Below are 16,448 nucleotides of genomic sequence, written 5' to 3'. Positions count from 1 at the left end.
AAGGGAGAAATCTGAAGCAAGGCTATGCAAGGGACAAAGCTGAAAAATTACCTGTGCATATTTTTTTTAATGAAAACTTTTTATTTTTCACAACATCCACATGGACAATTCTTCAACATTAGCCCTGACAAGACCCTGTGTTCCAATTTTCCCCCCTTTCTCCCACACTCTTCCCTAGATGGCAAGTAGTCCAGTATATATTAAACATGGTGTTTTGAAATGTTTTGAAAATAAAAAGCTTTAAAAAAAAAATAGGTCTCTTTAAAGTCAATGTACTTGTTTGCAGTTACTTGTGTGCCTGGGACACAGAAGGCGCTTACTAATGTGGGGGTGGATAAATCGGCTTCTGTGTCCATAATCAATTACTTCTCTCTGTTAAAATATAGTCACTTTTGATGCACAGCAGTGGTTCGAATCTTGGCAATCGGAATCAATGATGCTATGCTCTAGGACAGACATCTCAATGTTTTAGCATCAGGAAAGGGTCGTCATGTTCCCAGGATGGGCCTGGAAAAAGCTTCTATTTCCTCCAACCCAAATTCCCACCTGATGTAGGCGTTCCCTCTGGGGCAGGGGGGTGGGTCGTTTCTCCTTTTCCTTTCTCAGGTCCTCATCTTGATCCTGGAATGCAGATGCTGGTGGGCCCTGGCCTTAATACACTCATCCCTTTCTATTCTTTCCCTACCTCGCCCTTCCCCAGCTCTCCCCTCCCACATGATTTCCAAGCCATATCTCCCCGCAGTTTCTACAAAGCCAGTGACGTGAGGTCTGTAGTTCCCACATCCTGGGAACTCTTCAGGCTGCTAGTGGCAACTTTCTCCGGTGATTTTCTGAAGTGTAGAATTCCAGCCTCTGGAGGCCCCAGCTCTGGTTTCATGGTCCCTTTTTGGGCTTGTAGGCAGCCCAGCTGTGCCTCTGACTGTGCTGTCTTCGTGCAGCTGTGCACGTTGGGCTCCCGTCTCTTCGGGCCGAGCGTATTATTAAAAACGTCTCACTGGTGCTCTAAACCATCATTTCCCCCCAACATTCCCTGTAATTTTGTTCTTTCTTTCCTTTATTCTTTCATTAAGATTTGCAGCCAGTCTGGGCCTTCCTGCAGCTCTCTCCTGTTTTCCTGGGCTTCCTTTATTGTAGCCGTTCCCATCTGGGCATTTTTCTTATCCCATAGCATTTATTCATGACGCCAGGAACCTTGTGGGTCTCCTTGTTTCTCCACCGTCTGTTGTCTTGCTTCCTTTGACTTATTTCCTGCTCTGTTGTGGTGGATGAGGAAGGGGAGCTGGCGGCAGGCTCATCCCCTCAGCCATCCTGCCAGAAGGCTCAGGTAATTTCAAAATTTCCATTCTTAATTTTCTAGGCTCATGGTTGTTTTCTTAAACCTTTCTTCAAAAAGAGCTGTCCAGGGGCAGCAAGATGGCGCAGTGGGCAGAGCACCAGCCCTGAAATCAGAAGGACCGGAGTTCAAATCTGGCCTCAGACATTTCCTAGCTGTGGGACCTGGGCAAGTCACTGAACCCCAATTGCCTCAGCAAATATATATATATATATATATATATATATATATATATATATATATACCTAGACCTATCCAGAAAAAATTGAATATAATCTTTAAGGGGAAAAATGGATATTTAAGAAATAAGTACCTTTTAAGCATTCCTGATGAAAAGATTACAGTTGAATAAAAAACTTGGTTTTTAAATGTAAGACTCAAGAAAAGCATGAAAAGGTAAACAGCAAAGAAATCAGAAGGGAGTCAATAAATGGTTGACATTTCTATATTGGAAGGTGATACTTTCTCATTGTTAAAACAGAAGGAGTATATATAGAGATCATGGATGTGAGTTGAATATGATGGGATGATTATTAAAAACAAAAATTGAGGGATGAAAAAGCAGGCTGACCTGGGAGAAAAGAGAAAGGTTGAGTGGGATCAAGTATCTGGCATAAAAAAGGTAGGAAAGAGCTTTTAAAGTGGAAGAGAAGATGGGAGAGGGGAAAGCACATGAACCTTCCTTTCATTGAAGTTGGCTAAAAAGGGAGGAACATGAACACTTAGTTGGGTATAGAAATCTATTTTACCCTAAAGGCAACTAGGAGAGGAAGGGAATTAGAGAAGGGGATGGGAAGAGGTAGCTGATAGAAAGGAGAGCATATTGGGGGAAGTAGTGTCAGAAACAAAACATTTGGGGGATGGAAAGGGTAAAAGGAGAGAGAGGGTAGGATAACCAGGAGTCATAATAGGATGGAGAAGAATCCAGTTAATCATAAATGTGAAGTTTTTTTACATCAAGTTTCTCTGATAAAGGTCTCATTTCTCAAATATATAGAAAATGGAGTCAAATTTGTAAAAATAAGAGCCATTCCCCAATTAATAAAATGATCAAAGGATATGAACAGTTTTCAGGTAAAATATCCAAAATTATCTATACTCATATAGGAAAATATCTAAATCAATATTGATAAGAGAAATGCAAATTAAAACAACTCTGACACATTTATCAGATTGGCTGTGACAGAAAAGGAAAATGACACATTTTGAAGGGAAAATTGTGATACAGATGTACACCCAGGCCAAGAAAGGGCTGCGGGCTGAAGAGCAGGGAGCCAACAATCCTAAAAGAACCAAGCCTCCTCACCAAGATTAAGAAGCCAGTCCCAACCCAAGTCCCCGGAGAATACAAGGACACTAGCCACACTGAGACCTAGTCCAAGTGAAGTCATCACAGAGAGAGCCCTAGGCCCAGCAGGAGAGCTGAGCCCAAAGCTGACATAAAAGTTGTGAATCGCTTCAGCTCTTCTGGAGAGTAATTTGGAATTAATGCCCAGAGGGTTACATAACTGAGAATATGTTTTGATCCAGACTACACCTAGGTCTGTATCCCAGAGAGATTTTTAAAAAGCCTGGGGTAGGAGGAAGGGAAGAAAAGGACATATTTGTGCAAAAATGGTTAGAGCAGCTTTTTTTGTGATGGCAAAGAATTAGAAATCGAAGGAATGCCCATCAATTGGGGAGTGGGCAAACAAATTGTAATATATGGCTGTGATGGAATAATGATGCTCTCAGAAAAACTTGGGAAGACTTACATAAACTGATGCAAAGTGAAATGAGCAGAACCAGAAGAACATTGTATACAGTAATAAGAATATTGTACAGTAATCGACTATGAATGACTTAGCCATTTTCAGCAATAAAATGATCCAAGACAATTCTGAAAACATACGATGAAACCCGCTCTCCATCTCCAGAGAAAGAACTGATGGAGTCCAAATGCAGATTAAAGCATATATATTTTTAACTTTCTTTATTTTTCTTGTTTTTTGTTGTTGTAGTTGTTGTCGGTCTGTGTTTTCTTTCCCAACACGACAAATATGGAAACCTGTTTTGCATGATTGCACATGTAAAGAGGGGAGGAAGGGAGAGAATTTGGAACTCAAAAATTTAAAAAAATGTTTAAAATTGTTTTTAATGTATTTGAGGGAAAATATATTAAAATCTGAAACTTAAAAAGTTTTTTTTTAATGTTAAAAATTGCTTTAAATGTTACTGGGGAAGATATAAAATAAATTTAAGACAAACAATAAATAAGACTTTATGCTATAAAGAAGAAAGTATATTTAAAAAGAAAATCAATAACAACAAAAAAGTCTATAGCCTCTTAAAAGTTCTCTCTAAATTCATCAATCCTGTAGTTCCTTGTCATAGAACCAGCTCTCACCATAGTGTCTGGGTTAGACAAGGGGGGCAGCTCTGTAGGTTACCAAACACATGAGGGTCCCTGTGAAGGACTCTATGCTTCTTATTTAAGGGAATCATGTTATTTATGTGGTCCTCTCCCCTGGGGTGCACATTCTTGGCAACCTCCCCAGACTCCTCCCCCTGTTTCTCATCTTCCACAGAAGATGCACCAGTAGCTCCGAGGGCCTCCCCCTCAGGTCTTTAATATTCAGTGGGGAGCAGCATGGATGTCTCTTCCTTCACTCTCGAGGGAGGACTGACCAATCACATTTTGTTTTAATCCTAACGATGCCCGTCATACCATTCCTTGTGCTTATGTCACTGAAGGCAGTGAGTCATGGGTATTCACACTTTCCCTATGCAATCTCCCATTAAGGGTTCCCTTGTGATTCACTCTCGTGGAAGGTAACTTTCATAAATGCCTGTTTGTAACACCAGAGATAAATTTTGGGGATGATCAAGGCCCTCCCCTTGGCGGTGGGTTGGAGGCAGCTTGGCCCGGGGCTGTAAAGGCCTTGTCTGGACACCCCTCTGGAGGTGGGGGGCCGTGCCGGCTGGGGGATGGACGAGTGAATGCTCACCTTGACCGCTGCGAGATCCAGCTGTGACTGGCTCACATCTCTGTCGCTTTTGTCTGTGCTCTCTCCTAGGAAGGACTGTGTCTTCACCATCGACCCTTCCACGGCCCGTGATCTGGACGACGCGCTCTCCTGCAAGCCCCTCGCTGATGGTAGGACAAATCTTTCCTGACGTTGCTCTCAGCAGCTTTTGGAGCTAGGCCGCGGGGCACCATCTCAGGCCTCAGAGGCCCCTCGCACACCTTTGGGCTCAGCTTTCCCACCGGGCCTAGGGCTCTCTCTGTGATGACTTCACTAGGACAAGGTCTCGGTGTGACCAGGGTCCTTGTATTCTCTGGGGACTTTGGCTGGGACTGGCTTCTTAGCCTTGGTGAAGTTCAGGAGGCTTGTTGGGTCCCTGCTCTTCAGCCTGCAGCCCCTTCTTGGCCAGTGTCACTGAATAGAAGAGTATGTGATGGAGAGGAAGATAGAGTAAGGCTGGAAAGACAGTGGGCGGCTAGATTATGAAGAGCTTCTTTGCCAAGAAAACCCCAAGTGGGCTCCCGGAGAGGCAGTGGGGCAGTCAGAGGCCCAGCATTGCACGCCTGGGAGACGTGATGATCCCTAAAAGGACTCCGGGACCCCAGGGGGTGGGCTTGGGAATAGAGGAGACAGAAAAGGGGAGCAGCTGCTCAGAGGGTGGCCAAGCTCCTCAAGGAGGGGGTGTCTTGCATGGGGATTTTTATGGGTGTTTTGGGGGGTTTGCCACCTTTTCTCAAGATATTCCTTCATTCTTCCCTCTCAGTCAGCTCTCCCTTGTAACACAGAGTACAAGTGAGACAGTAAAAGCGTTGCGCACGATTAATCAGTGTGCCAGTAGGGCTGACAGACATCATCCTTCCCCTTGCCATTTGTGCTTTGCCCGCTGAGGGCACCAGGCAAGGTGTGCTGTGTCATTGTCTTCTGCACCACAGACTTGGGGGAGACAGGGAACCGGCCTATGAATGATTCTCAAGTGATTTTTGCCTAAGGAGGCCTCAGCTTCCTAATCTGTGATTCATTGTGAGTTTGCCATCCATTCAGACCACCAAACTCCCCCCCCTCTTTTTTAAACAAATTTGTCTCGCTGGGCCTGAAGGTCCGTACTGGGTTTGTAAACTTGTTTTTTAGCTCCCACATGTGCGTTTTTTGTGACTGCCTGTTAGATTTTTATTTTTTTAAGATTCTGCCCCACGTTCTCAGTGTCAAAATCTTTAAATCCTTATTCTCTCAGTCACTGTGTGAGCTTCTCCTGACTTTGGGCAAATTGGGTGGGCAAGTCCTAATAGTTTATATGTATACAGCAGTTACAAGGTGCCCTGCACTGTGCTAAGCCCTTTGTAATTAGTGTCTTATTTGATCCATACTGCAACCCAGTGAGATGGGTGCTATTATTATTCCCGTTTTATGGACGAGGAAACTGAGGTAGACAGAAGTTAGTGGATTTACTCCCTGTCACACAATTTTTAAGTGTCAGAAGTCAAGTTCGAACCCAGGGTGCCTGGTTCCAGACCTGGTACTCTCTCCAGCCACCCCACAGCCAGCTCTTAGATTGGCCTGAACCACAGATAAAAATGTTAAAAAGCCCGGGCCTCTGCAGGCCATTGCAGCCCTGCTAGCTGGGGCTGGGTCATTCAGTCGGGGTCCTGTCTGGTGCTTGTCTGAACGGTAGCCCCAGCCTCACCAAGTGCCTGGGAGAATGGAGATCGCACGTTGCCAGGGGCTCTGCTCAAGGTGGTTTAGCATCTTCCCGCAGTGCTCCTGCTTATCAGTCTGTTCGCCCTCTCTGTATAGGAAATGAGACAAGTCTGGCAGAGCCGCTCTTTGTTTGTTTGCCCCTTTGTTTTGTTGACGCTTCATTTGGAAGGCATGATCCTTTCCGGAGACTCAGACCCTCCTCCCTCTCCGCCTTGGGAACTGACTCCATTTTTTGTTTAAACAAAAGGCAGACAAATACAGGCTGTGGCAGCCGCCTCTCTGGGAGGAGGGCTTGTCACTGCCTCGCTGGGCTCCTTCAGCCGGCGCCGTCCTGGTGGGTTTCGCCACCGCTTCTTTGACTGCGTTGGGTCCAAAGGATCTTTCTCTGAATTCCTCACACCTGTTGTTTCTGATGCAGAGTCTGCAAGCAAAGATAGGCTCACCTGCTCCTTGTTATGCAGACTGTTGCCCAGACAATTTGTGCCCAGAACCCGCAGACTGGGTAGGATGAACCCCTAAGTCTTTTCTGACAATGGCATGTCCTAATTCTGTTAGTCACTCCTGGCTGATGTTGGATGTGATCCAAGGGTCAGTAGGACTATTTTAGAGAGGTTTTAAATGGAAATATGCTGTTGTTTCATCAATATTACATTGAAAAAAGATGATATTCTTTTAAGCCTATTTTTTAAAATAACAGCTTTTTATTTTCAAAATAGATGCAAAGATAGTTTTCAACATTCATTCTTGCAAATTTGGATTCATTATCGTCAATTGTTTTCCCTCCTATTCCCCCCACTTCCTTCCTTAGCAAATAATCCAATATATGTTAAACACGTGCAATTCTTCTATACATATTTCCACATTTATCATGCTGCAAAGAAAATCAGATTAAAAAGGAGAAAAAATGAAAAAGAAAAAGTGCAAGAAAACAACAAAAAGGCGAAAATGCTTTGTCCCTCAGTTCCCACAATCCTCTCTCTAGGTGCAGATGGCTCTCTCCATCACAAGAACTGGCCTGAATCACTTCGCTGTTGAAAAGAGCCCTGTCCGTCAGAATTGATCATCATATAATCTTGTTGTTATGATGAGGTCTAGATTTGGGGGACCTAAATGAGATTAGGTTTAGTTGAGGTCCAGTGGCAGGTTTGGGGTACAGGGAGTCAAACAAAGCTCCCCTGCAACCCCCCTGAATTCGGCGCAAGGATATGGAGGTAAATGAGGTCTAGTAGCAGCGCGAGTCCCCAATAAAGGCATTTATTGGTTGAGAGCTAGATTGATAAAAGAGGTTTATTATTGGGTTTGGAAGTAAGGAGATAGGTGAAGGTAGAGATAAGGAGGGCACTGGACAGAGGGTCCAGTGGACAGAGGTCCTCACATAGCAGCATGTTTGGGACCTCCACCAAGACGGGGTCCCAGCGTGTCCCTTTTATAATGGGAGATTTAGCTCGAGGGGCTTTTGCGTGTAGCCCCAAAGTTGGCTCAGATCCGGGTGGGGCTGGGACAAGTCCAGATCTTCTATTGGAATTCAAAGGGACCAGGATTTGTGAGTCAAAGAGTAATTACATTAACTAGGAGGGTTTGGGAATCAAAGATAGGAATCTTTCCCACATCCTTTCCTGTGTACAATGTTCTTTTGGTTCGCTCAGCATCGGTTCCTGTAAGTCTCTCCAGGCATTTCTGAAGCCATCCTGCTGATCATTTCTTGTAAAACAATAATATTCCATAACATTCATGTACCGTAACTTACTCAGCCTTTCCCCAAGTGATGGGCATCTCAACTTCCAGTTTCTTGCACTGCCAAAAGGGCTGCTACAAGCGTTTTGTACGGGTCCTTTTCTTTTTTTTATGATCTCTTTGGGATATGGGCGCAGTAGACACTGCTGGGTCAAAGGGTATGCACAGTTTTCCAGCCCTTTGGGCGTATTAGAATTGATTTTTCCTATGCTAGTGTGATGAATAATGGCTTCATTATAATGAAGGCTCTTTATTCCCCAGCCTAAGTTTTGAAGCACCTTAACTGGAATATGTTTCTGAAGAAGAAAAACAGGTTTTGACCATTATCAGAATTACAGAATTAGCAGAGTTTAGAGGGGCCCTGCCAGAAAAGGATAAATCCGCTTCGCCCCTTAGCCACGAGGGCACTCCCCAGGAAAGCTCATTCTCCCTGGAGATCACTCTGGTTATTAAGGGTTTTCCTGCTGTGAAGCTGAGAAGTTGCCTCTTTTGACATTTTCTGCTCTCTCTTCCCAGTTGTGCCCTCTGCTCAGGAGGGTCCTTCAGAAGACGACTTGCCAGGTTAGATACTGTACAATATTGGGTACCTATTCTTGCTGGGTTTTTCCTCCCCTTTTATTGAGAAGGTCCCAGGCCAAGCCCCATTTGGCATCTTTTGGGTCTTGATTGACTTAGATTGAATGTCAATAGTGGTCACTTCTGCTTTGGTCAGAAACCCTGCAGAGCTTTCCCTCTCAGATTCATTCATTCTCCATTTATTAGTTTAGATTTTTTTGGACTAGGTGAAAGGGGAGAGTCTCTGCCTCCATTGCTCTTTAGCTGAATCACTGAATGGGTGTTGCCCCAGTCAGACTGAGACCTCTTGGAGAGCTGAGCTTAAAAGGCCAGTGTGTGGCAACTGCATCCCGGGCCATCTCCAGTCGTCCTGATCTACATCTGGCCACAGGACCCAGAGGGCTCTGCAGGGAAAAGGGAGTCCCTCAGGTGTGCATTGCTGGGCCTCTGACTGCCCTGTCGCCTCTCCGGGAGCCCACTTGAGGTTTTCTTGGCAAAGAAGCTCTTCATAATCTAGCCACCCACTATCTTTCCAGCCTTCCTCCATCTTCCTCTCCACCACATACTCTTCTATTCAGTGACACTGGCCAAGAACGGACTGCGGGCTGAAGAGCAGGGACCCAACAAGCCTCCTGAACTTCACCAACACTAAGAAGTCAGTCCCAGCCAAAGTCACATTTTGTTTTAATCCTAATGATGCCCATCATACCATTCCTTGTGCTTATGTCACTGAAGGCGATGAGTCATGGGTATTCACACTTTCCCTATGCAATCTCCCAGTAAGGCGCTCACTTGTGATTCACACTCGTGGAAGATAACTTTCATAAATGCATGTTTGTAATACCAGAGATAAACTTTTGGGATAAATGGAGGCCTCCACCTTGGCGGAAGGATGGAGGCAGCTTGGCCTGGAGGCTGTGAAGGCCTTGTCTGGACAACCCTCTGGAGGTGAGGGAATGTAAAGCAGAGGAAATAAGCAGAAATGTCTGGTAAAGCCGTTGTTCTGCTAAGACAACCTTGAAGACTCCAGGAAAGACCTGACAGCCCTGAGTGAAGTACAAGCACCTCCAGGGCAATTGGCAGAATCAACAAAATCAGCAAGCCTGGGGACATCTGGGCTTGTGAGGAGGCCTCAGCCTCAGAAACTTTCAGTTTGTGGGCAGTACTAGGGGGGTCTGATGAGGAGTGTCAAAGAAAATTGAAGGGGCCTTCCACTGTGGAGAGGTGCCAGAAACAGCTGTACTGCCCAGAAGGGTCCAGAGCTCGGCCACCACTGTGGGGAAGAAGCTGGCACACCTAGTAAATGCAGCAGTTGAGGAACCGGGACCCTGGTGGCTGTGGGCACCTATAGGTGAGCAGAGCCCCTGGTTTTAATTCCAGAGAAGAGAGGAAAGAAAGGCAACTTGAAACCAAAAACTTAAGGAAGAAAATAATTTCCTGAAAACTAGAATTGGGCAAAAGGAAGCTAATGATGTTCTAAGACACAAAGGAAATAATAAAACAAAACCAAAAGAATGGAGGAAAAAATAGGAGAAGAGAATGTGAAACATCTCATCAGAAAAACTACTGATCTGGAGAGCAAAACAAGGAGAAACATTCTAAGAATAGTCGGACTGCTCGAAAATTGTGAATAAAAGATAATCTTGATATATTATTATGAAAAAATTATCAAGGAAAATTGCCCTGAAGTTATAGAACAAGAAGGCAAAGAGAAATGGGGGGAGGGGAATCCACTTCTCACCATCTGAAAGCGATCCCAGGAGGAAAACTTATAGGAATATCATAGCTAAGTTTCAAAGCTCCCAAGTTAAGGAGAAATTATTGGAAACAACAAGAAAAACACAATATAAATATCCTAGAGATAGAATAAGGATTTCATGGCTTCTATGTTGAAGGACCATAGGTCTTGAAGTACTGTATTTCATAGAGCAGAAGAACTGGGGTTATGACCGAGGGTAACTTACCAGCAAAATTATGTGTAATTGATATTTAATGAGCAGAAAGACTTTCAAGTATTTGTGTCAAAACCAGCAGAACTTAAGAGAAAATTCAACATATAACATCCTGGAGAAATATAAAGTAAATATTAGGGACCAATTATAAGGGACTCAAGCTCAAATAATTTACTTCTTATATATGAAAATATTATCTGTTCTTTTATGACTCATTTTTATTTGGGTAATTTGAAAGAAAGACTTGGTCTGAACTGAATTGCTGGGAACATTCTAAAAACTGTGTGTGTGTGCGTGTGTGTGTGTGTGTGTGTGTGTGTGTGTAACTGCGCAGGGAGAGATAAAAGGAGCAATTATCTCATACGAATGAGGCAAAAAAGGGAGAATTGGTTTTGTAAAAAGAAGCTGGTAGAGGGCAAGGCAGGTGGTATTGAAACTTTCCTCTCATTGGGAATGGATTAAGAGGGAACAACGTATACATATAGAAGGGCATAACCTTATAAATTCAAAAAGAAATAAGAGGACAAGGGGATAGGGCCGGGGGGAGGATAAAGGAGGGATTCTTGGAGAGGTGGGTAGATTAAAGAAGAGGACAAGATAGTAGGTAGTAGGTAGAAGTAAAGCAGAGGAGTAAGACGAGAAAGAAACAGGGTGAGAAGAATAGAGAGAAAAATATACAAGTAATTATAGCTTAGAATATGAATGGGAGGAATTTATCCACATATAAACAAAAACATAAAACATTTTATGCAAATAAAGTTAGATCTAAATAACTGAAGTAATATTTATTGTTCATGGGTAGGTAAAGGCAAAATAATTTTTAAATGACAATTTTGCCTCACTAATCTGTTGATATAATATATATTAAATTATTAAAAACTTATTTTATTAAGTTAGAAAAAAATAGTAGCAAAGTAAAATTAGAAGAACAAAAGATCGGATTCAAAGAAACCGGGGGGAAACATGTAAAGGAAGCAGATTCAGTAGTATTAGACCTTAAAGCATATGATAAGGTGAGAGCATTGTTAAAAGTATAAAAAGAATAATTTTGGTTACTTTAAATTAAAATTTGTATAAATAAAATGTATGTAGCCAAGAATAGAAAGATGGGAATATGATTGGTTTCCAATATTACTGGAGAATGACCTGGTTAATGGCAAGACTTGGACATATGAAAGAAGATGCTCTCCACCGCCGGAGAAATAGATGACAAGTAGAAACAACCATAGTATATCCACACCTAATTTGAGGGAGGAGGAAAAAAATACAGTAAAAAGTGCTCAGCAGAGAACAAAAGAGATCCTATAAGGAAGCAAAGAAAAGTTGGATAACTGTGAAAACAATGTGTCGTACATATGATATAGATTTTCTTGAAACAAATTTATTGCTTTATAGCGAATCCTGTACATGTGACAGTGTTTTATTTTCTTATTTTATATTTAAGTTTAAAATTTTATAATTAAAAAAAAATCTGTCTGCTCCATCTCCCATCTTCTACTACCCGTTGAGAACAAAAGCAAAGGAAAACCTCTATTACACAATGTATCATCAAACAAAGCAAATGTTTGGGATAACTCCTGATATTGAGCCTAAATTGGCTCCTTTGCCATTTAAATTTCTCCTGGATCTCTGGAGTTAAATGGAATTAAGTCTACTTGCTGCTCCATGTGGTAGTCCAGCTCATGCTTCAAGATTGCTCTCGGGTCACCTCTTATGGGAAGGAGCTCTAAATAAAAACATCCATGAAGAATATTTCCCCACCAGCGTCAGCTGCCTCGTCGGCGATGTGATGTTAAGCTGATATGTTGGTGAAATTTGCGCTGCTTCGTTTTCTGACTGCTCAAACATTTCCTAGAATGATTTTGATTCCTTCTATAATTGGCTAAGGCAACAAAAAGGAAATTAGACCTTCCTGAGCTTTAGAAGACCGGGAAGAAAAAACTGTTATTATAAATGTGAGTTAGCATTGGGTTTTGAGTCAGAGGACCTGGGTTTGAGGTCTGGATGTTTAGTGCTCCTTGTCTGTTGGACCCATCCCTAAGGGCGTCATCTGTCCAAAGTGCCTAGTCCTTTTTGGCTGATGGGAGCCCTGTTCCTCTTTGTGCCTTTGGTTTCCTTTTTCTCCAGCCTCAAGTCCTAGAACGTGTAAAGCCCTCACCCACTTTTCCTGCGTTTTTGCCTCCTACCCGTGTGCACCCTCCTCCGGCCAGCGACACTGGCCACCTGGCAGAGCCACGAATGGGCCTCCTGGGTCCCGGCTCCCGGCATGTTCTCTGGCCGTCCTTCATGTGCAGAAGGCCCTTTCTCTTCATCACGACCTCCCTGAGGTCCCAGAGAAAACTTCACTTTAACACAGGCTGCCCTCCCCGACTTTCTCCTCTGCCAATCATTTCCTTTTTTTTGGTTCTCACGTGTTTGCGTGTGGCAATTTCCCCTAGATGACAAGCTTCTTGGGGGCAGGGACTCTTCCTGCCTCTTCTTGTGTCCTTGGCGCTCAGAGAGTCTGCCCGGAGGAGGGGCTTGAGAAGGGCCTGGGGATGGACCCACCGACCTTTCTAAGCAGAGCAAGCCCAGAGTCGTCCTTTTCCACCGTGTGTGGGAGTTGGTTCCCTCACCTGATGTTCCTGAAGGTTCTGACCTCTTTGGACCCGACACCCATGACGGGCCTGCCGAGCTGCTGCCCCACCTCCCCTCCTCTCCACGTTTTCTGGCTGCCCTTAGGAGAGTGGTTTGGGAAAGGGTTTTGCCAAGAGTACCAGACTTTTGTTCTTGTGGGTTGGTCTGTCTTTGCCAGTGCATTTTGGACCACCCCAAAAGGTTGGTGGAAGAGGCTGATCCAATACTGAGCAGGCCTCTGGGGCTCCTATCCGTGGCTTGGCTCCCCATGGGCAGGTTGGGTCCCCACTTTGCCCTTGTTTTCTTCCCTCAGGAGGCGACCTTGCTGCCCTAGAATGCCTTCAATCTCTTCTTCGCTGCTGGCAGCTTCTCTTGCCCTCTCTGCCTTCTGGGTCTGTCAAGTCCCCACTCCAGGTCCCTGGCCCTCCCCCTTTGCTGCTAAGGAGGATGACCACTGCTCGAAGGATTTGGATGCAAAAGCAAAAGAAATGTACTCCTGGGTCTTCGTTGTGCTGTTCACATGAACATCGTTGCCTTCTGGAGCCAGCGTGCTGGGTGGGCCCTTGGGTTATTTGCAGAGCGATCTGTTAGGGTTCTTCCTGGCTCTGCAAGCTTCTCTCCCCTCTTCCTCATGTCCTATGACTCGGGGGTCTTCGGCCCCTCGTTCCTCCTTTACCCTCCTCAGTCTCCCTTGCCACTTGCTCCTTCCCTCCTGCTGACAAAGGTGCCCTTGTCTCCCCATTCTGGGAAATCTCTGCCGATCCTTTCCCTCCCACCGATTGTTGGCCCTTTGGGGCGATACTCCTCCAGGAGGCCATAGAGCCTGAGTCCCCTCTTTCTGGGAGCCCAGATCAGCATTCCCTGGAGACTGTTCTCCCCAAAGTTAGCTCTTTTTAGTCCTCCTGCAATCTTTGATACCCCCCTCCCCCTTCTCTTCCTACCTGTCTGCCCTTCTCTGTCCCTTTGCAGGATCCTCCTCCAGTTCACCTCCAGGTGCTGCCCTGTGCTCTCTTACCCACTCCCTGCCCCTGCTTCACTCGGCAGTCTGTCTCCTCAGCTTCCGGGGACGTAAGGACTGTCTCCTTGCGGTCTGCCTTTCTGACATCTCAGCCTGGCTGACCGGTAGACATCCTCAGCTCGAGATGCCCCAAACCCCCAGCCCTGCCATGTCTGTGGCAGACATCCCCCCAGGCTCCCAGACTCTAGGAGTCTTCCTGGACCCCTCACTGGCTCTCAGATTCTCCTGGTCAGTCAGGCTAAGGCCCCTTGTGGCCCCTTGGCCACATCTCTCTAATATGTCCCTTTTCCCCTGCTTCTTAGTTCAGGTCCTTCCCTCGTATCCGGCCTGTGCCAGTGGCCTCTGGGGGGGGGGGGTTGTCTACCTCTCCCCATGCTGGTCCATCCTCCATTTAGCCCTAGAAAGATAGGCCTGATCTTGTCTCTCCTCCTCTCCCTCCAGCCCTCACCCTCCCAAGAAACTCCAATGGCTCCCATTGCTGTTTTGTACTCAAAGCCCTCCATAACTTGTCTCCTTCCATCTTTCCAGGCTTCTTACACTCACCCCCTAAGTCTTTGATCTAGTTACTGGATACCGGCTGTTCCACCAGCAGGACCCTCCGTCTCATCATTCTCTCTGGCTGCCATCCGTGCCATCCTCACCCTCCTGGCTTCCCTTAAGTTCCACCTAAACTCCCGTCTTCTACAGGAGCCCTTAGTTCCCGGTGCCTTAATTCTCGCATCTTTTTTCCCTCCTTGTTTGTATAGATTAGTTTGTCTCCTGTTAAATTGTAAGCTCCTTGAGGACAGGGACTGACTTTTTTCTCTTTTTGTATTCTGAGTACCATGGTGGCAGATGGGAGGAGCTTCTGAATGTTTATTGGTTGGCTCTGAGGGTCCAGAAGGTGACCCCCCCCAATGAGAGAACTTGAAAATCCAAGTTCTTACCCAACCCTTTGCTAGGTGACAAGTGAAAGTCACTTTTTGTGGATAGCAAGAGAAATTAGCTCTGTGCCCATGCTAGCTCTGTGCCTGTTAACTCTGTGCCCATGCTAACTCTGTGTCCATTCTAGCTCTGTGCTCAGTTCTGTGCCTGTGTTAGCTCTGTGCCCAGCTCTGTGCCCGTGTTAGCTCTGTGCCTGTTAGCCCTGTGCCCAGCTCTGTGCCTGTTAGCTGTGTGCCTCTTAGCTCTGTGCCCATGCTAATTCTGTGCCCATGCTCGGTTCTTGAATGACTTGAAGTGCGTCCAACTTTCTGTTCCTGCTTGACCATTTTAAGTTTGTGAAATCGCTTCAAACCACCACCACGTCACTTGTAAGGGGAGCTCTGCCATCGCAGTGGGTCCATGATGGACTTCTGCATGCCATTACATAACCAAATACCACACGGAGCTGGCTCGGCCCGGAGTTGGAGTTGTCCCTCTTACCTAGCAACCCCGTCCATGTTTCCATTCAAGTCGGGGAGAATCTGCTGACTCGAGCTAAAACTTGGAGTTTATTGTGTAGCCACAAGGTGATCCAAGCCCAATTGTTTTTCAGCTACAGATTGTGTCTCCAGAATTTCATGTGACCAATATCTGGTTCCAGTGCCGGCTTCCCAGGCTCGCTTCGCTGCCACAAATCAGCGCTCCCTCCGCTGGCAGAGCTCCGGGCCAACAGAGACATTCCTTCTCTCACCTGGGCCCGCGGACATCTCGAAGTTTCACTTTTGGACATTTTCCCCCTTTCTGGCTCCATGGGACTTCCTGGCTCCTGGAGCAGCATCCCTCAGGGCCCCGTGCCCTGTCAGGGCGTGAGTGTGCATGGATCTGCCCTCATCTGAGCCAGCACTGGTGCATTCCACCAGCATGGAGGGTTCTGGGGGTTATTGGGGAGCAGAAAATGAAAGAGACCCGTTGGCTCTGCTCTTGGGGAGCCGACGTCAGTCTGGTGGAAGAGAGGAGTTCTCCTCACTCAGCTTGGTTGGTGCAGACAGGGCCGCCTCCGAGGCTGGAGGTACCTGCGTTTGCCCCCTGCATCCCATGCTTCCTGCAGACAGGCCGGCCTCCAAGGCTGGACGTACCTGCGTTTGTTTTCTCCCTCCCACACTTTGCTATGGCCCTGAGTACTTTGCCTCCCTCCTGAGCCTGCCTCAAGTGATGCTTATGAGGGCCCAATGAGAGTAACAGTGGGGTCTGCTGCAAAGCTTTTTGTGCCGTTCATATTTCAGTTGTTGTGACTGTGATGTCCCTGTCTGTGAAAGACTCAGCCTCTGTGATCTGGTCCTCATGACAGCCTTGCAGGAGGCAGGTACTCTGGGGAAGATTGCTTCCCTTTGACTGGAGTAGAAACTAAGGCTCAGAGAGGTCGTTTGTCCTGGGGCTTCACTTCTGGAAGTAGGAGCCGCCCAATCTGCTTGTCTCTCTCCCTCTTTTTTAATCATTTCAGAAATATTAGCCTGGATTGTCCATTTGTTATCCTTTACTCTCATTACATGACCCCCCCACCCGCCCCATTATACATGGTCCTGATTATGTCCTTTATCAAGAGCCTGCATTTCATTTTTTCTTTGTGTTCCGATGCC

At 45.8% G+C, this 16,448-nt stretch overlaps 1 protein-coding gene across 2 annotated transcripts in view; it reads left to right on the top strand.

Annotated features, from left to right (window-relative positions):
* DIS3L2 (DIS3 like 3'-5' exoribonuclease 2) overlaps window positions 1-16,448 on the top strand; it is a 285,169-nt gene that overhangs the window by 187,072 nt on the left and 81,649 nt on the right. For both annotated transcript variants that reach the window (XM_031968143.1, XM_031968145.1), the window contains exon 11: window positions 4,390-4,469. In XM_031968143.1, coding sequence (XP_031824003.1) covers window positions 4,390-4,469 — 80 coding nt within the window. The remainder of the gene's footprint in view (window positions 1-4,389; window positions 4,470-16,448) is intronic.

This window comes from Sarcophilus harrisii, chromosome 4 (genome assembly GCF_902635505.1).
Source record: "Sarcophilus harrisii chromosome 4, mSarHar1.11, whole genome shotgun sequence".
NCBI lineage: Eukaryota > Metazoa > Chordata > Mammalia > Dasyuromorphia > Dasyuridae > Sarcophilus > Sarcophilus harrisii.
The sequence above is the reverse complement of the archived record's forward strand: the minus strand, read 5'-3'. Positions and strand labels throughout refer to the sequence as shown.